A 25,580-nucleotide genomic window follows, 5' to 3' on the forward strand; every position below is an offset into this window, starting at 1 on the left:
TGACCTCCTGGGATCAGGGGTCTTCAAACTACGGCCCGCGGGCCACATGCGGCCCGCAGAGGAGTCTGATCCGGCCCGCCAGGTTTTTTGGGCAGTGAGAGCAGCCGAGGTGTTACAGTAGGAATTAGTAGTTCATATAGTCCAGCCCTCCAGCTCTCTGAGGGACCGTGATCTGGCCCCCACTTTAAAAAGTTTGAGGACCCCTGGTTCCTAGGTCAATGCTCAACCACTGAGCCACGCCTAGACCGCGTGGTTTAAACCATGGAAATTTATTTCTCCCGGTTTTGATGGCTGGAAAGTCCAAGATCAAGATTTTTGACAAGGGTCCTATTTCTGGGTGCAGATGGCCACCTTCTCATTTTGTCCTCATGTGGCCTTTCCTTGGTGCCTGCAGGTGGACAGATTGCTCTCTCTCTCTCTCTCTCTCTCTCTCTCTCTCTCTCTCTCTCTCTCTCGTTTTATAAGGCCACCAGTCCTATCTAGCACCCCACCCTTGCAACCTCATTTAACCTTAATTAAGTCCTAAAAGCCTGATTTGCAAATACAATCACACTGGGGGATTAGGGCTTCAACATATGAGTGGAGGGAGGGGTGCAGAATTAAATCTAAGACAATGTTGCTAAAAAATATCAGCTGAGAAAGGTAAGGTGCTCCAAGATGGCACCTTTTTATCTGCAAGCTTCCTTTGTTTGCTTTCTTCTCATATTTTAATCACTAATGTCAAGATCCTGTTCAGCAAGGTCTCATGAATATCAAATGTTTCTTGTGTTCTGCTGGTGATTTGAAAGCAGTTAGGACTACAATCTAGTCAGGGTTATGAATCAGTTTAAGGAGTAACTTTTGCTAGATTAAGGAGTAACATAGAACTTTGCCTTTCTGGATGAATTTTCTCAGCTATAAAATGAGATAATGGGGCAACGCCCACTGGAGGGATAGATAACTCAGCTGTTTTGCTGGAATGGGAAATGCAAGGAGTTGGAAGGGGAAGTTGTTTTTAAAACAGAAAGGAGCTCCAGAATGGAAGAACCTTGGGGTACTCTGCAGGGAGGAGCATGCAGACTCCGTGCACTGCATGGAGTACCTCAGAGACCTCCAGGTGTCCACGTTCCGGGGAGGAGGGTCCCCAGAGCGCCCCTAAGGACCCCGAGTTCACGGAGCAGTTTGGTTTACCCCAAGCTGCCTGCAGCCAAACCCGCAGTGTTTACCAGGATCCGGGTGGTTTGCAAATCCAGATGTCGGACTTCCTGTCCCAGAGGTTCTCAATTAATTTACACGCCCCCACCCCGCTGGAAGCAGGAGGAGCGTGCAGGGGGCAGCCTTCCCCCCACCCCCCTCCGCTCCCCACGCTTCCCCCCAACCCCCAGGCAGGAATTTCTGGGACGGGCAGATGGTCCACCCCTTCCTCCTCCTCCTCCTCCTCCCTCCTCCTTTTCGGAGCCGGAGTGGGTAGGGCGGTGAAAACCTCCGCGGCTTTCCAGTCTCCTAGCCCGGAGCCCCGGGTGTGCTAGCACAGTGGTAACGGGGTGCCTGAGTGAGACCCTCGGGAGGGGTGGAGCGCCAAGGTTCTGAGTTTTCGCCTCCCGCGCCCCAGGGCCAGGCGCTGGGGCCCAGGCGCTGGCCCCGCTGCGGCAGAGGCACTGGGCGCCCGGCGAGCCTAGTGGTTAGCGATGCTGCTGCCGTGGTCGCTGCTGCTGTTGCTGCTGCTGCTGCTGCTGGGAGCGCCGGCGGCTCCTTCTCCCGAGCCGGTTCCTGAGTGGCAGGGTGAGTGTACCCCGGGTGGCGGGACCAGATGGGCACGTCGTGGCTGGGGTAGTCAAGGGAGTGGAGAAAGGGCGAGCCTGGGCGGCGAGCGAGGGCAGCCAGGGAGGCCGAGTTCACCTGGTTAGGCTGCATATGTGCCGTCCGAGCAAGCCCCCGACCCCTTCCTCCGAGTCCTGCACCCCCTTCCTCGGCGGCGCCGCATCCTCAGACTGCAGCCCGGGGCGCAGGGAGGGGCGGGGCCTGGGCTCGCAGGCAATTCTGCTCAGCTCCGGCCGAGCAAAGGAGGTTAGGAGGCGGTGCAAAACGTACACTACCGAGAATTGTTTATTTGGGAGCAGCATCTCTCGGGTAAATGATGGAATAAAGATGTTCCACTTTTGTCCCCTCCCGAAGCAAGTGCTCCGGGTGTGCGCCGCCACTTGTGGAGCGACCGGGAGGGAGAGGAAGCTTCCTCTTCTCTGCTACCGCCTCAGACCAGATGGGGGAGAGGCGCCCTGAGGCCCCATCAGCTGTGGGAACTGCAGCAAGTTGCCGTTTTTTTGTTTGTTTGTTTGTTTGTTTGCTCCTCATTTTCGCTCCTTAAGGACAAAGGGGTTTGCGATAGGCACCGGACGGCTGAGGATTAAGTGAGATCCTTGGTGAGCCACGGGGCACCCCAGGGTTCCAGAGTTCCTTCAAGGTAACCCGCCTCCCACCTCCCACTGCACCTGCAACACATGTGTGCACACACGGACCAGTTCAGCAAACATTTGTTGAGCACCGACTATGTGTAAGATTGGTAAAGGGATGTGTAAAGAGACGTGCAAGGCTGACCTGCAGGGCCGCCCGTTACAGCATCCAAAAGTGGAGGCTCCGTGTGAAGGGACACGGGGGGAAGTTCACCCAACCAGGAGGAGCCTGGGGCGACCTCCATCCCCTCTCCCTTCGAGGATAAGTTCGCAGAGGAGGTAAAACAAGGTGTCACCCATGTCTACGTTCGTTGTTCTCCCTCTCTACATAGTGTGCATACATTTTTGACCTGTCTTTTCTGAACTGTATTCTCTAGCTCTCCCGGGAGGCTTTGTCAGGAACAGGTTGAGCAGTTCTTATTTCCAAAGTGGCCAAAGGTCAGAGGCCTCTGCCCTCCTTGGCCAGCTCAGTAAAATGCTTCTGTGGATGCACACCTGACCTGCGGTGTGCGCCGCGGCCACTAAGCGTTTACTGTGCGGTGCTTACTCCGTTTTAAAGTGTGGGCTTGGCCTGAGCACCAGGGATCCAGACCCGGGCAGCAGCAGCCGGGACAGGAGCTGGAACCGAGCCCCAGGGAGAGAATGCGCTGTGAGCCTCTGAGCAGGGTTTAACACTGATGGGCTAATCCTTTCTATATGTAGCCGACCCAAATCCTGGCCCGGGAGGTTTCTAAGCTGTGCCTTCTCTTCAGTACTCGAGTACGCTCGGAAGCCAGACCACCTGCTGCTTCCGATATGCTCCCGGTGACCGTTAGCAGATGACACAGTTGGCACAGAAATTCTTCAGATTTGAAAGCGCTGCCTCTGGCATTGTAAGGAGCACAGAGCTTATGTGGCATGAAGTGTCCCAGTCCTCAGAAAGGCTTCCCTCCTGGACTCCAATCCCCACATCAGTGAAATTTCAAGTATGAAATGAAGTTTTTCCTGCCTGTATACAGATGGGAAAAAAAATCTTAGCATTGGAAGGGACCTGACACATTGTCTACTCAAGCCATTCATTTTTCAGGCATGGAAGCTGAGGTATAACTGTGTTTTGGGGTGTCTCAGTTTACCATTGTGTTCAATGCACCACACTGACTTGGTTTTAGCCATGATTGGCATCCACAGATAAATTAAGAAAAAAAATATGCACCTATTTCAGTTCCATATCCACTAATACATGGTATGTAATAATGCAAGGCAGATTATGTGTGTAGTATTTTATCTGAATTGTTTGATATGTATTATTGATTGCCCTGATGTGTGTTATAAGCATCCCCGCTTTACAAGGGAAGGGGGGGGGGGCAGATAATTGATGGTATTGTGCTGAGTTTTCAATCATTTGTCAATAATTTCACACTAAAAATAAGTAGATGCACTGACATGTAGTTGTTAAATTCATGGGCTCTAGGAATCAGATTGCCTGGGTTCAAATCCTGGCTCTACTGTTTACTGGCTGTGGGACCTTGGGCAAATTACTTAACCTCTCAGTTTACTCATATATTTTTATATATATATTTACTTAATAATAATAATACTTAGGAGTTGTTCTTTGTTTCAATTTCATCACAGGGCCTTCTTCCTCTGGCCAGTCCAGACCATTTTGACAGGTTGGATGCCGGTAACAATTATTTCTTGCCCCGAGCACAGCACCATATGTGGCATCTCTGCAGTCTGTCTTCTGGCCTCTAGTTGATTATTTTGAGGGGCTATATTGTGGTTCTGGGATCAGAACCTTTTCTTCTAACAAGCACTGAAAGTGGATGCTCCTTACTCAAGTAGCCCATATCCTTGGAGAACAGTAGAAAGAGTGAAGAAGGAAGTTGGGCATGCTGGGGAAAAGTGGACATGGTCTCTGTGGAGGTTGCTAAAGGAAATGAATGGGGGGGCCAGAAAACGGGTTTTGATGCTATATTATATATGAAAATTATACATGTGACATGGCCCCAATCAACATAGGAGAGTGTCCTCTGTTAATCAGCTTAACAATAACCCACAACCTTCGGACCAACTGGAGAGTGTCCTCTGTAACAGTCAGCTTCCCAGGGGCCAGAGTGCTGGGAGCCCATGGCTGTACCAGTTGTTGGGAATGGCCAAGGTAGGCTCTTCTGAGTGGCCAGTGACCAAGGAAAGTGAAGTGCTGATGCCCATCAGGTCCAAGGGCTTGACCATGGGTCCTCTCTGGAGAAAAGACTGAACTGGGTGGAGAGGGTGGAGGTGTCTTTCTACATCCTATGCCAATGGGAAGAGGGGCAAGGAGCTGGAGGACTCAGTTGTTCATTCTCTGTCTGTCAAGCACTATGCGCTTCACCTCCCTGTCTTGGTTTAGGTTCACCCAAAGCAGTCACTGAGGTTTGTATTTATTTGGATGCAAGTCATTTACTTAGGAGGTGATTCTAAAAGGCACGGTGAAGGAGTGAGGAAATGAGACAAGGAAGAAAAAGAAAGCCATAATAGGTAACGGCTTCAATTTCACAAAAGTCCTTCTGAGGGACCCAATGAGGGGCAGGAAGCACAGACATTCATCTACTAGCCCACCCATCACTGATGGAGGACCCTCCCTGGGACACTAACCTCCTGGCACTCTGCACTGCCCGGAGCTCCGTCGGGCAGGGAGACACGGAAAGTCAGGTGAAGTAAATGAGAACTGTGCCAGGTGAGTGGCCTCCAGGGTTGGCCGTGAGGGTAGGGAACTCGCAGAACCTTACAATCACCCCACAGATCGGGGGAGACAAAAATATGGTCAGGATTGGATACTGTTCCCAAGAGGCTAAGAGTCCAGAGACAGATACTGAAACACACGCAATTTCAAAACAGGGCAGTGGGTGTTATGATAATAAGGAATGAGCAAAGTGGAAAGGGATGCAGAGGAGGAATTGACCTGAGGGACTGGGGACTCACAATAGGGCATTTGTTTTGCTGAAGAGTAAGTAAATAGTTGCCACATGTGAAAAGGATCCAGGACATTTCCAGGAAAGCACAGAGTAGGTGCAAAGGTACAGAATCGCGGTGGGTGGCGGTGGGCGGCAAAGTTCTAGTCTGGGCTCTGAAGGTCACTCGGACAGGCACTGGGTGTAAAGGTGCCAGGATCTCAAAAGGATCCAAGGCTTCTGGGAAACCAAGAACAAGCCACTGGAATGAACCAAATATTTTGTCTTCCTTTCTCTCAGGGACTGCTTGATGGTCCCTGTTTGGTTCTCCTTCTGTGAACTAGTTTATTCTGCTTCAACTTGCAAGACGTTTCAAGTGTAGTTCCCACAGCATCCTTGGAGGAGTTCCTTAACTTCATGGGAGAGGAATCTGGCCGCACTGGTCACAGCTGGCTGGCCAGTCCCTGTGCTCTGCCCTGGAATCAGAGGCCTTCTCACGGCTGGTAGGCCATGCCGGGGTGTGAGATGCACACAGGGATGCCTCAGTTCCTGTGGATGAGCAGACCCCCCAGAATAGGGTCATGGCAGGACAGGAAGCTGTGACATGTCTTTATTTGGAAGCATAGAGAGAGATGAGGAATGAAGAGTTTGATTGGAGGGACTATGCTTAAAAGAGGGGGAAAGCTGATTGGTGATTGAGTACTGCTGAGAAGGGTCTTGTGAGTTTGGACAAAGGGAAACCAGACCACACTTTTAAGTTTAGGAATGCCACAGTCAGTTTGGGACATGAAAAGGGTAATTTGAAGAGCAGCAAAGAGACCATCTGGAAGGTTAAAGCAATTTCCCATGAAAAAAAGACACTGATGACCCAAACTAAAAAGTCAGTCCCAGTAGAAATATTGAGGAGCAGAATGTTTGCATTAAGACTTTTATGGGCTCAGTGGATGGAACGTCAGCCTGCGGACTGGGGGGGTCTCAGGTTCGATTCCGCTCAGGGGCATGTGCCTTGGTTTCAGGCACATCCCCAGTGGGGTTTGGGGGTGTGCAAGAGGCAGTTGGTCGATGTTTCTCTCTCATTGATGTTTCTAACTCTCTCCCTCTCCCTTCCTCTCTGTAAAAAAATCAATAAAATGTGTATTTTTTTAAAAGACTTTTATGGGGGAAAGCAGAAGAAAATAAAAAAGAATAGACTCGGTGAAAGTTAGGAGACAGGAGAAGTGGCAGAATCAGAGAGGTAGACTATCCAATGGAAACAAGGAGTTGTGGAGGTAGTCATTCTCAGCAGTGACCAGATCCAAGGTTTGGTTGTAGGAGTGGTCACTGAGGTGGAGAGCAGATCCTTGGAGCAGAGGAGGCTGAGAAAACAAGCACCCAGGGCAGTACGGACATCCATGCCTGAAAAAAGTTTCGTCAAAAAATATCCTTGCTTAATAGGATGTGCAGCTGCTTTGCTACTCTCATCCATTCTGTTTTGTTTTGTAATGCTTGTTATTAAATTGACCTCATGACCCCATTCAATGGACCACAACTTGCAGTGGAGAAAACACCAGGACCCAGTGTTGGGTCATCTGTGTGCAAGTTAAAGGCTTTGGATTGGGGAGGACAACGGAGAATCTGCTGGTGTCACATAGTGAATGTGAGGAAGAGGTACAGGATGGTGCACCCCAGGATTGGGGAAGGAAAGACAGGATGCCACCTGGGAGAGGTTTCTGAAGGAGGGTGATGAGAGTCACCCTGGAGCCAACAGTGGGGAGAAGTCTTACCCTGAGATTTTCCTCGTAGCTTCCATTCCTAATGCAAAAGTAAAAAGGTTCTTCTCACTGCTCCTGGTAGTGTCTAACATTTGGGGATTGGTTACTACATGCCCTTTTACATATATTGAATCGATCAAGGAGGGTTAAGTAATGAGTCTATAGGAACTTGTAGAGTGGGGATTCGACCCAGCCACTTACTATTGATAGTAAACACTAATGTGAAGAGATCTTAGATAGCCTTGTGGCTCTATTAAATAGGTCATTCTGTATCCTGATGTTTGATGGTAGCATGTGATTTAATTTTGTCTCAAGAGGAACTGGAGTCAAGTTTCTCACTCTCTCTGCAGCTCCTCCTTTTCCAAACTAGTACTTCCCACATGTGGGAGTGAATAATTCATGAAGCAAAAATGTGCAGAGCTGTTGATTGCTTTTTACTTTTCTAGGTGATTCCTAAACTCTGGAGATTTGGAATTGAAGTGAAAGCATGTCAGATACTGGCTTACTGCCCGTCCTGATCATAAATCACTCCAGTTGTTAGACTCTGTTTCCCCCATATCTGTTGATCATCTCTCAGACCGCTTCCACTTCATGCAATTCTCATCTCAGTTTCTCTCACTGGCTCCTTTCCTCTGAGCTTTTCAGAGTCAGAATGGACTTGGAGTTTTCCTAGCTCTTCTTACTCTTTCTCATTAAGCTCCTAACCTCTTTTCCCATTGTTGGCTGGCACAGTAACTGATACCACACAATGGGGATTCCAAGCCAATGGCTGGAAAGGTTGAGCCACACAGAGAGCTCAGTTGTCCCCTCAGCTCTCCTTCCTTGACCTAACAATTTGCTTATTTATATCAGGTTTTCTAAATAAATGATACACACACACACACTTTTTTTTGCCTCTTTTGAACTTATCCCTTAGTGATGAATCCTCTTATGATCTAGCAATGTAACATACTTGAAACATGTATAGACTTTTGTGTCCTTTTCTTTTAGAATTATCCTTAAAGGCTTTGAAGAAATGTTTCAATTCAAACCTAGAAACATAAATTATATTTTTAGTTGATCAAAGGAAAAGGAAATATTACAGTTTATAAAACAAACAAAAAACAAACATCTTACAAACACTTGGAAAATAATATTTTATAAAGCCACTAAATAAAAATGAAGGAATATTATAATTTCTATAAATTAGGTTCTAATAAAACAGAGCTGAACAAAACAGCAAGAGGTCCCTGTTTTTGTTTGTGTCCACATGACTATTTAATTTGTGGCACTTTCCAGACTACCGAAGTTTCAAAGAAATATGCTAATAAAAAATGTTTGCTGTTGCCCTAACTGGTTTGGCTCAGTGGATAGAGCGTTGGCCTGTGGACTAAAGGGTCCCAGGTTCGATTCTAGTCAAGAGCATGTACCTTGATTGCAGACCCATCGCCAGTATAGGGTGTGCAGGAGGCAGCTGATCAATGTTTCTCTCTCATCAATGTTTCTAACTTTCTATCCCTCTCCCTCTCTGTAACAAATAAAAAATAAAAAATGTTCACTATTTCCAGTGTTTGGCATTCTGCTCTTGAGAACTTTCCTTTTGTTTTTTTAAATTTATTTTGTATTAGTTTCAGGTGTACAGCATAGTGGTTAGACAATCATATACTTTACAAAGTATTTTCCTGATATTTCAAGAACTTACCTAGCACCATACATAGTTATTACAATACAGTATTATTGACTATATTCCCTGTGCTGTACTTTACCTCCCCATGACTATTCTGTAACTACCAATTTGTACTTCTTAATCTCTTCACCTTTTCACCAAGGCTCCCACACCCTCTCCCTTCTGGCAAGCATCAGTCTGACCTTGTATCAGAAGTTTCCTTTTCAATTATGAAAATATAAACAGGAAATTCCAAGTGATTATTTAACTATAATATTTGTCCTATTTTGCTGCTATTTTGTGTTAGTCATGCTCAGAGTTAAGATTTGCTTTTTTCTTATTAATATTTATAAAGGGCCCATAGGGATTGAGGTAATCATTATCAGGGTCCGATGAGGCCAGCACTAACTTTAAACCCATTGTGCAAATGGGGAAAGCAAGGCAGATGCTCTTTACCCTCAAGCAGTTCTACCCTAAAAGAAATGCTCTGCGGTTTTCCTCAGTCTTTTTCTTATCGCAGCGGTCGGCAAACTCATTAGTCAACAGAGCCAAATATCAACAGTACAACGATTGAAATTTCTTTTGAGAGCCACATTTTTTTAACTTAAACTTCTTCTAATGCCACTTCTTCAAAATAGACTCACCCAGGCTGTGGTATTTTGTGAAAGAGCCTCCTCAAGGGGCCAAAGAGCTGCATGTGGCTCACAAGCTGCAGTTTGCCAACCTCTGTCCTATCGTGTTAGCCTTGTACAAATAAGAACTGGGTGGGCTTTGCGGGCACTGTCCTGGGGACCCATGCTCAGAAAGACCTTGAACATGGGGGTTAATGCTCTGTGGTTTGCGGTCTTGGAATTCTTACACATTTTTCATCTTTAAATTTGTGCTTTGGGCATGAAGTCTCATAGGGCAATGGAGTGCGAGCCAGGGGCTTAAAGCCATGCCTAGAGCTCAGTCCCCACTTCCCTGGATGGGTTTTCAGCCTCTCCCTGCGTATTCCTCTCCTCCGCCTACCTGGCAATCAGGTTGCGTGGTGGTTGAGGACTGGAGGCCAGGGTCTAGGAATGGGTGGCCAGTGGTACCTAAGGGCAGAGCAAGGCAGCCACTGTCCCCCTCAGCTGGCAGCACCTCTCTGTGTTCAGTGGGGAATTCGGGGAAACCTATATCACCCATTCCCAATCCAGGCGCTGATGTGTTCCCAGCCAACGCCCTGAATTTTCATTTCACGCTGGGCCCTGCAAATTAGGCAGCTAGCCTGAATAGGGAGCATGGGCCAATTATGGGTTGAATTGTGTTTCTCTCAAAATGTATTGAAGCCCTAACTCCTCAATACCTCATAATGAAACCTTATATGGAGATAGGGTCTTTACAGAGGTAATCCAGTTACAATAAAGTGATTAGGGTGGGCACTAATTTAATAAACGATGTCCTCCAAAATAGGGGAAATTTAAATAGAAATATGCATAGAGGGCAGATGACATAAACACAGGGAGAAGATAAGCATCTGTAGATAAGCCAGGGAGGCGGGCCTGGAACAGATCCCGCCCTCCTACACGGGCGGGAGCCAATGCTGCCAGCACCTGGGTTTTTGACTTACAGCCTCCAGATCTATGAGACAACAATTTCTGTTGTCTAAGCCACTCAGGCTGTGGTTGTTTGCTATGACAGCCTGTGCAAATGACAGGGACGGAGGACATAGTTACCATTAAAACGTGGTTTTCTTTTCATTTCTGTCTCCCACTTTAATAGATGTGTACTTGTCTTCATTGGGTATATTCTCAAAGCAGTTAAAATGGCTAGTCCTTATAAACATGCTCTCAATGACGTCACACCTTTCCCAACATAGTTTTGTTGTTGGTGGAGTTCTTTTCTGTTTGTTTTGATGGCCAAGTCTTTAGATCCTATTTCCCCAGGGCTTCAGCATGCCAGTGTTGGTGAGGGAAGTGTAAGAAAGTTCTGTCTTACTGTGTCTTCTTGCCATAACTTGCTCTTTGTAATGAATGAGGCTCCCTGGTGACTGAGGTGGTATGTCATCAACACAGCCTGTAAGATAACATAGCAGCTGTCAGTAAGAATACTTACACTGGCAATGTCTGCTAGGTGCTTCAGAGTTCAATATAAAGGCAAAATGGTGGAGAAATAAATGAAAAGTCAAATAGAAGAAACATGTGTGCCGACTTAAAATTTCATTGGTAAGATACAGATACACCCAAGAACTTCTAAAGAGATAATAAAATTTTCTGCAAGGGGCACTACGGCTAAATGAGATGGACAGCGGAGGAGGGACAGGGTGGGAAGGAGAATGGCAGGGAGTGGCAAGGACAGTCTGAAAGAGTTAATCCACTTCACACAGGGGATGGTAGCTGGCAATTTGAATCCTCACAAAACCAGAGCCTGGTGGAGCTGATTAAGCTGGGTTTCACTTTCCCCCTCCTGTGAGAGGAGTATTGTATGCCTTACGGAACTTGAAACGACAATTTGGGGAGATTAAGAAGAAAGGGGGAAAGAACACATAAAGAGATTTAGCAAGAGGGGTCCACTGGCCTGTGGAGGTGGTGATTATCAGGTTCAGAAGCTGCAGAAGAATAAAGAAGGCTCAAAGTCAAGGACAATGCTTGGGCAGGGAAAGAGAAGGAAGTTCTGAGGTGGGACAAAGAGATATTTTAGAATATACTGCACTTTTTAGTTGGTTAATGGAAGGCAATTAATAGGAAGGCACAGGCTTTGTTAGGAGCTGTCAGGTTGTTAAGAGACAAACACCAAATCGCAGATGATCTAGGATAAAAGCAAATCCTCACTCAGAGAGGACCACGAAGGGCAGGCATGCTTTTCACTTTGTTCTTTCAAGTACAATGTATGTGCTGCAAGCATTAGACATTCCTTGCTTATTGGATTGGAAAGTGCTGTTAAGAATCCAGATTTTCTGCATCGTTCAGCCCTGAATGGGAATTGATTCTGCCAATTACAACATCCCTTCCTGCTACAGAGCAATGTCAGGAACACGATCGACCTGAAGCCATTGTGCCCTGGAGGGCACAGACCCCCGTTTGTGCAGCTGAAAAAGGTCAGTCCGTCTCCAGAGAGAAGCTGCTCACCTTTATCTGGCTTACAGATTGGACCCCTTCCATTCCGAAACTGAAATACTGTCCGATCAGCAAGGAGCTGGGCAGATTGGAGACATGACACCAGGCATGAAGTGTGTGAGCCTGCACCAGCTGTGTGAGTGGATGGAGTAGAAAGGTTTAAACCCAGGGGAATGGCATAGAAGATTGAAATGAGATTGCACTTGGCAAGCTGTGGCTTCCTAATAGCTTGTCTTAAACATTGCACAGGGTGTGAGCCGTGCACTTGAACATTTCCTTCCAGTTCTCTTAACGTGGAGCAGCACAGAGGCTGATGTTATGTGTGTATTGGAATAGAGGGCCACTGTCATAGTATAATGTGCTGAATACCAGAAAGCCCTTTGCTTGCCTAAAAAAAAAGAGTATGCCTTTAGGAATGGTTGTTTTATATGTTTAAAGTGGGTTTTGTTTTGTGGTTGTTTGTTTGTTTGTTTGTTTGTTAAATGTATAGAAAACTCACCTAGGCTTAATCCTTCAAGCTATAGCCATTTACTTAACACTTCAAACTTTCAGCCAATTCTAAGAGAAGGGCTGTGTAAAGCAGAAGGGGACACCACCAGGAGGTGGAGGTGACGGAGGGATGCAGAGAGTGAAGGGGGAGGCCTCAAGAAAAACCTCCCCCGGGACCTGTTGGTGCTGCTTAACACGAGGATCAACCTGTAATCGTAGCCCTGGCTCTAGATTCCAACCTCACGGTATCCTAGGGATTGGCAGGCATCTGGCAACCAATCAAATACCTGAAGCCAGAAAACAAGTCATTCTGGATTTTTCCAGAATCCTCGCATTCCAGTGATCATCAAATCCTGTCATTTATCCCCCCTGGGAATTCTCTCTGGTGGCCGGAGTCTAACCATTCCCTTCTTTCTTTCTCATCACCACCAGTTGAGTTGATACCTTCTGTCTCCCTTGCTAGATCATAGCAGTGGTCCCCAGACTGTCCTCTAGTTCCACTCATGGACTTTCCCATCTCACCTGAATGAGAACTCCTCAGGGGCCAGAACCTGGACATTTACCTTTATTTCTGTATTCTCAGCTCCTAAAACAATATTGGGCACACATTAGGTGCTCGGTAAATGTTTTTGTTGAATCGTTCACCACCCATATTTGTATTGCACACCACAGCCTTGGTCATGCCTTCTTTTGTTCCAAAAAATCTCCCTTCCATCTGAAGAGTAACATACAAATTTCTGAATAAAATTATTTGTAAAATTACCCCAAACCATTTCTTTCTAACTTTGTATTCTGCAACTACCAAAGTCTTGTATATAACTAGGCTTTTGACACCCTACAATTGATTATTTTTATCACCTCTGAGCTTTGGTGGTTTTTGTTCTGTCCAGAATGCCCCCTTACCTGACTCGTCACCTCTCCATCCATAGACTTCTTCCACCATCCTGAACTCTCTGTCTACAGCAAGGACAGGCATCCATGCTAGTCTAGTTCAGCAATGTACCTCCATGTGTGACAAATGTTAGATCCCTAATAAATAATATTTGTTGAATAAAAGTGTGTGTGTGTGTGTGTGTGTGTGTGTGTGTGTGTGAGAGAGAGAGAGAGAGAGAGAGAGAGAGAGAGAGAGAGAGAGAGAGAGAATTAGTTATTTGATCTTCTTAGTCAAACTGGCCTCTTCTGCTCCTGGATTCTACATCATTGTGTTTATACCTGTCATGTCAAAATACACTTTAAGTTCTTTCTGTACATTTTATGAAATACTCCCAGGGAGAACATCAGTTCCTTGAAGGCAAACACTATGATATATATATACTCTTTTATCTGTAGAGTTCCCAACACATGCCATATCAGGCACTCAATAAATATTTGCTTGAAATGACAAATCTCTTACTTTAAATTGCAATGACATATAGCAGTTCATTGTCTTCTTTCTGAGTTATTAATGAATGTGTGTAAGGACAGCTATGCATAGACCTATATGTTTCTCACTGAATATATGGGTATAAGACTTTTAAGACAAAATTAAATTAGAGGGGGGAATGTAAAGGAATGATTTAATTAAATAGGCTTTACAGCTCCACCAGTTCTGAAATTCATGGGTCTGTGTTTATGGGTAAAGTTAGTCTTCTCTGTCATGTTCATATTCCTTCCAGCACTGGCCAGTATGGCTCAGGAGTTGAGTGTTGACCCAAGAAGCAGGAGGTCACAGTTTGATTCTGGGTCAGGGCACATGCCCAGGTTGTGGGCTCGATCCCCAGTAATGGGTGTGCAGGAGGCAGCTAATGGATGACTCTGTCTGCTCACTTATGTTTCTGTCTCTCTCTCTCTCCCTTCATCTCTGAAATCAATTTGTTTTTAAAAAATAAAATTATGTTCCCAAGAAAAGGTCTCAAACATAGATAGCAGAACCATTGACTTCCAATGATTTTATTTAGGAAAAAAGAATGAAATTTAGTTTATAAATTTCTTCTAGTAATTCAGTCCACTTTCTCCCCCTAAACTTATAATTATGAAGGGAAGTAATAACATTTACTGCAAAGAGATTTAGTAATTCTGGCAGTACTTCATTAATCACTTAATCAGTGTTCAAGCAGAACTGATGTCCTTGACATATATAATCAATCTTGATTCCTCCTGCATTTTATTTTATTTATTTATTTATTTATTAAATCTGGATACAGACACTAAGGATGGTGGCTTATTTCACATTATGTTTTTCTTTTGGGCAACCCATATATGCATATAATGATAATCAGAATATTGATACCTCAGTTGGGTCTCCCCATATTCATTTGGAAACAATTGTTTTCTCTTCAGTGAATTTATGGAGAATAATGCTGCTAGGACCAGATTCTCTTATAGCTTAATGAGAAAGTGGGCTTGGATCATTTTTTAGCTCAGCATGACATAGTATTCTTTTAGAGATAACAGAGTTATTGTTATTGATAGGCCAGAGCTTCTTGTGTTGATACTTTCTGAAGAATTTTTCCAAAGCTACATTCTAAAGGCAGCTGGGCATGGAAAAGTAATAGCAGCCCAAAACTGAGTGGCAAGGTTGTTTGTCTAATACCTTCTACTTTGGAAAGGTATTTTTATCATCACTGGGGTAACTATAGACATTCTAATTCTACCACTCCTTTTCTCTTAACTTCATAATTTGCATGTTTAAAAACATTATTCACCCCAAATTTTATTGATATTTAATCTCCATATCCACTTACTCACAAACCACACCCATCAACTCTTGTTGACATCATATGTTTCTCTCCTACAAAAGAGCTGCAATATGGACTTTACAAATAGATAATGTAAAAGATGAATGAAGATTTAATTCACAGTTGCACATATAGTAGAACAAACAAGACAACAATTTTGTTGTCTGGTTGTTTGAAGAATATGTTTCCTCCATGAGAGAGATATCTTGGTATTTAAGGATTATTTTAAACTAATACTTATGCACCCACTGTATGCTACAGAAGCTAAAGTAAAAATGAGCTTTTGTTCTAATGATGTAAGAAGAGAAGTCTTTGGGGGATGCTCAGACTAGCACTCTGTAGGTGTTCAACTAAATCTATAGCTGGATCTATAGATCAAGAATCAGGAAGCCAGAGGGATAATAATAACAATAATGACAACAACTCACATTTACTGAGGTCTTCCCATGATGAGATAATGTGTAGTGTGCTTTGCATGGATTATTTAATGGAATACTCTTTTTTTTCCTTTTTAATTAAATTTATTGGTTAATAAAATTATATAGATTTTATGTGCAATTATATGATATAACATCTGTATATTGCATTGTGTGTGCACCATCCAAAGTTAAATCTTCTTCCATTACTATATATTTGATCCCTTTTACCCTTACTATCTCCCAAACACTCTTCCCTCTGGTAATCACCATACTGTTGTCTGTGCCTATGAGTTTTTGTTTGTTTTTCTTTTTTGTTTATTTGTTGCTTTCAGTTTTATGTCTCACATATGAATGAAATCATATGAAATATTTTTCTGCCTAATTTACTTCCTTTGGCATGATATTCTCAAGATCCATCCATGTTGTTGCAAATGGTACTATTTTATCATTTCTTATGGCTTGGCAGTTTTCCACTGTACCACGTTATCCAGTCCTCTACTGAAGGACACCTTGATTGTTTCCATGTCTTGGGCTCTATGAATAATGCTGCAGTGAAACAGGAGTACATATATCTTTGAGAATAAGTGTTTTCAAATTTGGGAGGTAGATGCCCAAAAGAGGGTTTGTTGTTGTTTTTTTAACCTCACCCAATGATGTGTTTATTGATTTTTAGAGAGAGATGAAGGGAGAGCGGGGGGGGGGGGGGGGGGGGGGGAGGGGGAGAAAGAGAACATTATTGTGAGGGAGAAACATCAATCGGTTGTGTCCCCTATACACTCCCACCAGGGATCGAATCCTCAATATTTTTGGTGTACAGGACAATGCTCCAACCAACTGAAGTTTCTTTATTTGTAATTTTTTTAGGAACCTCCATAACACTGTTTTCCATAGTGGCTATTCCAGTTTATAGTAAATAGGGTTCCTTTTTCTCCACAATCTCTCTAACACTTGTTATTACTTGTCTTGTTAATAGCCATTGTAACAGGTGGTATCTCACTGTAGTTTTGATTTGTATTTCCCTAATACCTGGTGAAGTTGAGCATCTTTTTATATATCTGTGGGCCATTTATATGTTTTCATGGATGAAGTGTCTGTTAGGTCCTCTGTCCTTTTTTTGGTTGCTGTTAATATTCACCAATATTTTTTTCCCATTGATGATTTTTAAAGACAGTGGTAAGGAGAGAGAGAGAGAGAGAGAGAGAGAGAGAGAGAGAGAGAGAGAGAGAGAGAGAGAGAGAGAGAGAGAGAGAGAGAAACACATTGATGTGAAAGAGACACATCAATTGGTTGCCTGGCCCCAGGGGGCAGGGATCAAACCTGCAGCCCAGGTACGTGCTCTTGACTGGGAGTCAAACCTAAGACCCTGCGCCAAACCAGCCAGGGCTCTCTGTCCATTTTTTAATTGTTTGGTGTTGAGTTTTATAAGTTCTGTATATAATTTGGATATTAACCTCTTGTCATAGCTACTGTTTGCAAGTTTCTTCTTCCATTCTGTTGGTTGTCTTAATTTTGTTGGCAATTTCTTTTGCTGTGCAGAAGTTTTTTAGCTCAATAAATTCCTTCCAGTTATTTTTGCCTTTACTTCCCTTACATTTGGGGTCAAATTAATAAGATCCTCTCTAAGACCAAGGTCCATAAGTTTAGTCCCTATGTTTTCTTCTATGTAATTTATTGTTCCAGGCCTTATAATTAGGGATTTAATCCATTTTAAGTTAATTTTTGTATATGGGGACAAACAATAGTCTATTTTTATTCTTTTACATGTAACTTTTAATGGAAAACTCTTCACATTCCTATGAGTCATATTTCCAGTTCACAGAGGAAAGATGAGGCTCCCAGAAATAAAGATATTTGCCCGAAGTTACAAGGCTAGTTTGCCTGATTCCACAGCTCTCACCCACTAGCAAGTTGCCTAGCCACCTATCTTAGGAATATAAGCAAACCCAGAGGGCTGAAGTTCAGCCAGTAAGTTGCAGAGCTGTGTGTATTTGAACATACATATTAGATAGAAGCCATACTACAGAACAATTTATAGTAAGATAATTATCCTTTAGAAAAAAAAAAAATGAGTAGAACTCTGGGCTAGAAACTAATTAGTAGATTACAACAGAAATGAAGGTGAACATTCTATCCAGGCCTGAAAAGGTGAAAAGGAGAGTTGCAGAGAAGGTTAATTATCAGAATCCATATCACATTGGCAAGAGGAAGATTTCATCTTGAATGACTAGTACTAATAACCATACAGACATGGCCTTCATTAGGAAAACAAATTTCCTGATCTAAATGAAATCTCCCTAAAACCACTCATTCTCTCCCCCAGACTGCACTGCACACACTCTTCTCTTTTGCTCTGATGTCTGGTGATAAAAGCAATTTTATGACAACGAATTCAACTCCTCAAATATATGTTTCTAAGTGGGATTATCAGATTATTAAGTGAAATTAACCTTCGTTAATATGTTGACAGTCTTTTTAACAATGTGTTAAGTGATTTTTGTTATTGTAAATCAGCTTTTCTTGGCCTCAGTGACTTTGAAAAAGAAAAAAGAACTTTTGCAAAAAAAAAAAAAAAAAAAAAAAGCACGTAATTCCCATGTGCTGATATGTGAGGAGGCTAGTTCTACACTGTTCCAAGTCACTAGAAGACCTCGGCCGATCCTTGCTATCCCATGGTTATATGACACGACTTTGCTGTAAACTGCAACTATTTTAAGGGAACCTGATAATGTCCCTTCAGATAGTAGAAGATTGGACAGGAAGTAAAATTAAGAGAAGAACCTAGCTAATGGGAGAACAAAAGAGCCCTTGGACCTGACCAGACACTGGGCTGAGTGACCTCAGCAACCAGGGCCTAAGCAGCACCTGCCAGCATGTTTAATCACCAGACTCAGGACGGTCCATGGTTAGACTAAAAAAATGAGATTTGATGTCCACCTTCATGAGAACAAGTTCATAATTGTTATCTTATATAATAAAAGCCTAATATGCTACGTGTCCAGTCATTCAACCAATCAAAGCATAATATCCTAATATTATGCTAAGGACACTCAACCGTTCACTATGATGTGCACTGACCACCAGGGGGTTTGCTGCTGAGGTCTGGCTGATCAGGACCCTCCCACGGTCTCTCCTCAGCCTTGATCATGCACTGGTAGGTCCCTAGGCCTGGCCTGTGTCCTCTCACAATCTGGACCCCTCAGGGTATGTCAGGGAGCCAGTTTCAGTCCCATGTCTCAGGCCAAGTCGAGGGACCCCACAGATGCACAAATTCTTGCACTGGGACTCTAGTCTATATATATATATAAAAGCCTAAGCAACTGAACAACCAGTCGACCAGTCACTATGACACTCACTGACCACCAGGGATAGATGCACAATGCAGGAGCTGCCTCACAGCAGAGGCGCTGCTCCTCTGACTGACAGACGCCAGACTCAGGGCTCACACTGGCTGCCACAGCCCAGAGACCACAACAGAGTAGCAGCAAGCCTTCCAAGTGGAGGCAGCAGCAGGCACAGTGGGACCGGGATGAGCAGAAGCGGCAGATGACATTGGACTGCTGGTTTTGGCCCCAACCCTGTAGGCTATACTGAGGAATCCCACTAGTGCACAAATCTGTGCATCAGGCCTCTAGTTTATAATAGGTGTTTTTCAGGCCCTGCCAGCTTTTCCCCAGAAAACTCACCCAGATCCCTCTTTCTGCTCTGGGGAGTTGGAAGCTCAAAGCTCTATCACAAATGACTACTTTTTGCACATCTCCATGTGTCCTGTGTGCCTTTGCTGCCAACATGGTGCTCTTACACCTTTTGTGAAGCTCAGTGTGTGGCCTCAGCTAGTCTCCTGGCATCTATCTGCTCTGGCCATTCCCACCCAACAAGGATGCTCCTACAAAGAGGCTATCCCATAGCAAATGTCCCCACTGTTCGACTCCTGAACGATCCAGCACAGACAACAAACATGGAGAAGTATTTTTTTTCTCACCAGCATGGCATTTTGTGTCAAGACACAAAGCAGCGCTTTGATTCTGTCCTTTGGGTTTTCAGCAGGAATTTAATGGTAGAAATTTCTATTTCTGTGGCTCTTGAAACATGCTGCCATGTTTCTAACATTCAGGTACTTGTCTGGAGAAAACCTAAGTGTCACCATACTTCTGGGCACCCCACAGCCCTCCCCTTTAGCCTTGAGTGTTGTTCCCAATACCTCTTCTCTATTCAGCTGTGGAGAGCTCCTTCACTATCAGAAAATCCTTAAGTGGACTAACAGGTAGCCTTTGTTTCTATAGGGCCAACGGGGTTTTACTGGTAGGTCAGGGGTCTCTCATGAGCTCTGTGAACCCATTTATGCTTCCAAAGAAACTCCTGTTTTGAGAAAAAACAAACCTTCCTGGTGGACCCCACCCATCGACTCCAGATCTGTTAACAACGACTGCCAATTGTGACATTTCACAACTTACACATCCTCATGATACTAGGTAATTATATATGAAAGACTCATACCCATCTTCTATTTTGCTCTTTCAGATAAAGGAATATTCATTATCCAAAGTGAGAGCCTCAAGAAATGCATTCAAGCAGGCAAATCGGTACTGACCCTGGAGAACTGCAAACCACCAAACAAGGACATGATGTGGAAATGGGTTTCCAACCACGGCCTCTTTAACATCGGAGGCAGCGGTTGCCTGGGCCTGAATTTGTCTGATCCAGAGCAGCCATTGAGTATCTATGAGTGTGATTCTATCCACGTTTCCTTGAGGTGGCACTGTAGCAGGAAGGTGATCACTGGCCCGCTGCAGTACATGGTGCAGGTGAAGCACAACACGCTGGTGGCCTCCCGGAAAAACCTTCATAAGTGGATTGCCTACATGTCAGGCGGTGAAGGCATTTGTGAATATCTGCACAGAGGTAAAAATATATATTTGTATGTAAATATAAACCAAAGTACTCGTGAAATAATATATTTAGAAAGTTTACCATAAGTCAAGATTGGTAAAATCCTATATACTAAAGAGGTGATATGCAAATTGACAATCACTCCAACACACAAGATGGCCAGCAGGGGAGGGCAGTTGTGGGTGATCAGACCAGCAGGAGAGGGTGGTTGGGAGAGACAAGGCCTGCAAGGGAGGGATCGGGCCTAAATGGGCAGCCGGACATTCCTTTAGGGGTCCCAGTTTGGAGAGGGTGCAGGCTGGGCTGAGGGACACTCCCACCCCACCCCACCCCCGCAGGCCTCTAGTATATTATATGAAAGAGGTACACAGCATTCAGGCCTTCAAGGGACTTCTGCCAAATACTTTGTAGTTGCTTACTCACTTAATGTAAAAAATGACTGGAGTCTTGGGTTGTGCTAAATTCTCCTAAAGAAGCAGAATTTCTCACAAGTTTAAGTTATCAGAGGAGAAAACACTTACCTTTGGGCATCATTGAGACGGGGAGAAAGCATGGTAGGACAAGAGGAAAAGAGAAAATTAAGGTAGAAAAAAGGTTTTTGAAGTTGATGACTTGACAGGATGAGTATAAGAACCTCTCCTGCCACCATTTCTCCTGTTGCAGACACTCAGTCCCAGGGATGGAGTGTGTCTGCAGGCCACTCAGTGCCTCCCATGCTTGCTGGCATCCATGTGATGTCACATTGAGACATTTAAAGACAGACTGTTGTTAGGGATTATTTAGTGTGTGCTAGGGAATGGAAAATAATGGTGGGTGTTTTTTTTGTTTTGTTTTTTTTGTTTGTTTGTTTTTTTGGTGGCAGGGGAAGAGGAGGGTCATTTTTTCACAGTTCTGTAATATTTGGCATTTTTAAAATAAATGAATGAATGAATGAATGAATGAATGCAACATATTAAATTTGGACACCCTAAACTCAGGTTTTGTTTGGTAGTGCTCTTCATTCTCTCATCCATCCATTCATCCTCTGTCACACATTTATTAAACACTGACTTTTTCTCAGGCCCAGGGCCAGTCATATTCTTTAAAAGCCAACAAGACAGATGTGGTCCGTGCCCTCATGGTGCTCAGTAGAATTATGCCTAAATAAGAGCAAATCTTTCTTAGAACTCTGATTTACACCAGTCTTAGGAAGCAGAGCAAGGAACTCTTAAAATCCATGTCAGGACTTTCTCATGTATCTCCAAGAAATGAGTAACGAGACGTGGCTAAAAACAACTTATTTTCAGGACTCACTGCAGTGGAGCAAGTGCTACAAGCCAGCTCTCCCAACAATCTACAGATTAAGGAAGAACATGGCATTTGGCTTTATGTTAACATGTTAGCCATATACCCACACTCACAGTGCATGCAGGGAAGAGCGAGTAGGAGGCAGGGACAGAAGCAAGAGGATGTGTCCTGAAATTATAATACAATAGTCTCTAAAGAGCCTTAACCTCTAGGGTTGATGCAGGGTTAGTTCAGTCCAGCCCCTGCCAATGTGGGAAAGGGGTGGGGGTCTCCACAGCCAGCCTTTTCCTCCAGGACCTAGTGACTCAAGGGTGGCCCTGATCCCCCTTCACCACAGAAAGCCCCAGGTGAGTCATGAAAAACTGTCCTTTCCTGCTTAAGGCCAAGGGTGACAGATTATTGAAAGGCTCTGGGAAAGCAGCCAGCAGGTACCTTGGCACTGCCATGTCTCCAAGATTACTGTAGAGGCCTCCCAGCTAGTTATCCCTCTTTGCCCACTCCCTGCATGGGTTCTGTTTGTCATATGGCACCCAGATTTTCTTTAAAAATGGAAATCTGATCATGTAACTTTCTCATCCAAAACCCAACAGTGACCTCCCACTACACTCAGAGTAAAGGGCAAAGTTTATAATGTGGCAGAGCTGGCCTCTATGAGTGGACAATCTCCACTTCTCTGCCCCCACCTTCCATCCCGCCTGCGTGGCCCTCTGCATTCATCCCACACAAGTCTTGTTGTGAGTTCTTCATGTATGCTCTTCCTTCTACCAGATAACCCTTTTCCAAATACTTGTACACTTACTTCCCCCAGTTCCTATTCAGAGATGCCTTCACTAGCCATCTGATCCAAAATAGTGGCCCCCCTCCTCTCCCTCTCTCTTTCTCTCTCTCTATCTTTCTGTGTCTCTGTCTCTGTCTCTGTCTCTCTCTCTCTCTCTCTCTCTCTCTCTCTCTCTCTCTCTCTCTTTCTGTGTCTCTCTCTCTCTCTCTCTCTCTCTCTCTCTCTCTCTCTCTCTCTCTCTCTCTCACACACACACACACACACACACACGCACACACACAGAGTTATTCTGTCTTCCTAGCCTACCTTGTTTTTCATCATGGTACTTACCACTACCTGAAATTACATTTACTTGTGTATTTGTTTTCTTTTTGTCTCTTCCTTATGAACAGAAACTCCTTATGAAAGGGAACTTTTGCCAATCTGTTCATTGTTATATCATCAGTGCTCAGCACATTAAATTCTCAATAAATATTTGTTGGATGAATAAATTAATGAAGGCCTGTGAAGCTTTGAGTTTCAGATGCTGGTCACTGATATAGGTGATATTTTAAAGTAAAATCTCCATTAAATTTTCCTTCTCATCCTTTCACAAATGTGCTGCTGCCATAGTAGTGCACCATAGTGAATACCCAAGGACATGAATAGGTACACACACCATTGTGAACCCACACTCAGCCTTGCACATTTACACTCACTGGACAGTGGAGTCCTGAGGGTTCTCTGTGGTCTAGCAAGAGTTTTGCCCACTGTAGGTTTTCAGTTATGAAAAGAATGCATTCACTCTATGATAGTGTCCAAAGATGAAGCTGGCATAATACTTATTTGACTTTGTCCTTTTCTTTCCTAGATTTGTATACACTCAAAGGGAACGCCCATGGGACGCCATGCATGTTTCCCTTCCAGTATAACCACCAGTGGCATCACGAGTGCACCAGGGAAGGGCGGGAAGACAACCTGCTGTGGTGTGCCACGACCAGCCGATACGAAAGAGACGAAAAGTGGGGATTTTGCCCAGATCCCAGTAAGAGTGAATCTCCTCTTCCCCCTCTGTCATGAATGAATCAAGGGTGATTGGAGAGTTACCTGTATCTAAAGGAAAGCACAGGGATTGATATACTGAACTCTGAATAAGCACTCTGATTCCATTTATCCAGACTTGATTCTGTGTTTGTTTCTTGCTTTGAAAGGACAATCCTGATGTCTATTCCTTTTTCTTTATATTCAAAAGATGTTAATTAGCCATTCTTCATTAAGCTTAGTGTATAAGGATGCTTTAACCAGAATCAAATGGTCATACCCTGTGATCTCATTAACCCCAGCTTCTGGCAAAATACTTAAAAGCAAACCTGAGCATGTATAAAGCTCAGTTATCCTTTCAGTCCACTCTCTTTCATAAGGTGTCTTAATTTCTCCAAGTCCAGACTGCTTGTCTTGCTATCATCAAGTCCAGACATCAGCTGGGCCCTTGACGAACTTTCTAAAAATGGCAGTTATTCTCATTATTTTTTCACTATGTGTTCGCATCTTGATTCCCTTTTCTTATTACTCGATTTCTAGGTATAACCTCAAAACCTTTTCCTTTCATAACCTGACTTTCAAGGTCCAGTGACATTTGCAATATTCTAACTTTTTTTTATCAGTTAGTACTTTACTAATTTATTTAACTTACATAAAATGTTTACAATGGTTCCTAAGTATTGGGTAATACATATATATATATATATATATATATATATATATATATGTCGTCTACTTTCTATATTCAATTTCCTCCACCTTTGTTCCTGCAAGTCAGAGTATCTACACTAATAAAAAAGCAAGATGCAAATCAACCGTACCTTTGCAACACCCACCAGCCAATCAGGAGTGAATGTGCAAATTAACCCAACAAAGATGGTGTTCTGCACCACTCCAGTTGCTCCAGGCCTCTGGGCAGTGTGGGAAGGCAGAAAGGCGGCCAGGGGAAGGAAGGCCCATTCTTGCATGAATCTTCATGCATCAGGCCTCTAGTAGTTTTTATAATCTCCTCATCTTCTATGTCTACCTTCCCCTTCCCACATGTAATAAAATACAGCAAATAAATTGAAACAGAAGCAAACTGAAGAGATTAACTCCAAATAATCTGATAGATAAGTAGAATTGTTTTGTGACCCAAGAGCCAGTATGGCTTAGGGAATAAGAAAAAGTTTAGGCATTAAAATCAGACAGTCCAATATTGGAGTCCTTCTTCCCAATGATGAGATGTTAAGTTTCAGTTTCCTGCCACAAAATGGAGAAAATAGCAGTACTATTAGGATTATTGAGAGGAAACAATTAGATGATGCATCTAAGACACTTATGATAGGACATGGCACATGTAAGCCATCATTATTATCATCATTATTGTCATCATCAAACCTAACTTATTCTTCCAGCATGCACTTCTGAACCAATAACCCTTCCTCTTTATTGTCTGTCAATAGCACTAAAGTAGGTAAGCATAATGGTAAATACAAAGAGTATTAGGACTTAAGACCCTCCCTTCAAAGAACTTGGAATCTAGATGTAAGACAGATTTGCTCTGTGCTAGAAAATGCAGACTATAGTTGATATGATAGTCTAGAACCACCTGGGGGAGAGTTAAAAATGCATATCCTAGCCCCCTCCCAGAGACACAGTGGGTCCAGTGTGTGGTACCCAAGTATCTGCATTTTTTACAAGTGCCCAAGGTGATCCTGCTGCAGATAATTCTTCATCAGTCAAAAATAATATGGAGGTAATTCTATGCAACATGCATCAATATACTAGGATGGTCTTAAGACATTAAACAATGAATATGATATGAGCTATTGACCAGTATGAGTGGAGACCTTAAAGTGGAAGTTAAGAATCCTAGTTTCCTGCTGCTGATATTAACCCCTTAGCTGCTGGATTATGAGGAAATGAGGAGGAGAGGAAAGTACAAAGGAGGCTAAGGTACCAAAGCACACTCAAGCAACTCAGGACAGCAGCTTAACAACCAGCATGAAAATATTTCATACTGAAAATACTGTCAGATCATCAGTCTTTTCTAACTGAATCTGAATGCTTGCATGCAGGTATATGTGCATGTAATCCCTACATTCCTTGGTTTAGTGATGCTCTAGGCTTCTCACTCACAAGACTATCTATTTGTTCAGCTTCCTACAGCTCAAAGCTTCCTCTGCT

General features: G+C 43.8%; 1 protein-coding gene across 1 annotated transcript in view; it reads left to right on the top strand.

Annotated features, from left to right (window-relative positions):
• Window positions 1-1,450: 1,450 nt before the first annotated feature.
• PLA2R1 (phospholipase A2 receptor 1) overlaps window positions 1,451-25,580 on the top strand; it is a 105,483-nt gene continuing 81,353 nt past the window's right edge. Inside the window, exons 1-3 of the mRNA XM_036421472.2 lie at window positions 1,451-1,761; window positions 19,958-20,338; window positions 23,242-23,415. Coding sequence (XP_036277365.1) covers window positions 1,668-1,761; window positions 19,958-20,338; window positions 23,242-23,415 — 649 coding nt within the window. The 5' untranslated portion in view covers window positions 1,451-1,667. The remainder of the gene's footprint in view (window positions 1,762-19,957; window positions 20,339-23,241; window positions 23,416-25,580) is intronic.

Source organism: Pipistrellus kuhlii, unplaced genomic scaffold, assembly GCF_014108245.1.
Source record: "Pipistrellus kuhlii isolate mPipKuh1 unplaced genomic scaffold, mPipKuh1.p scaffold_m20_p_7, whole genome shotgun sequence".
Lineage (NCBI taxonomy): Eukaryota > Metazoa > Chordata > Mammalia > Chiroptera > Vespertilionidae > Pipistrellus > Pipistrellus kuhlii.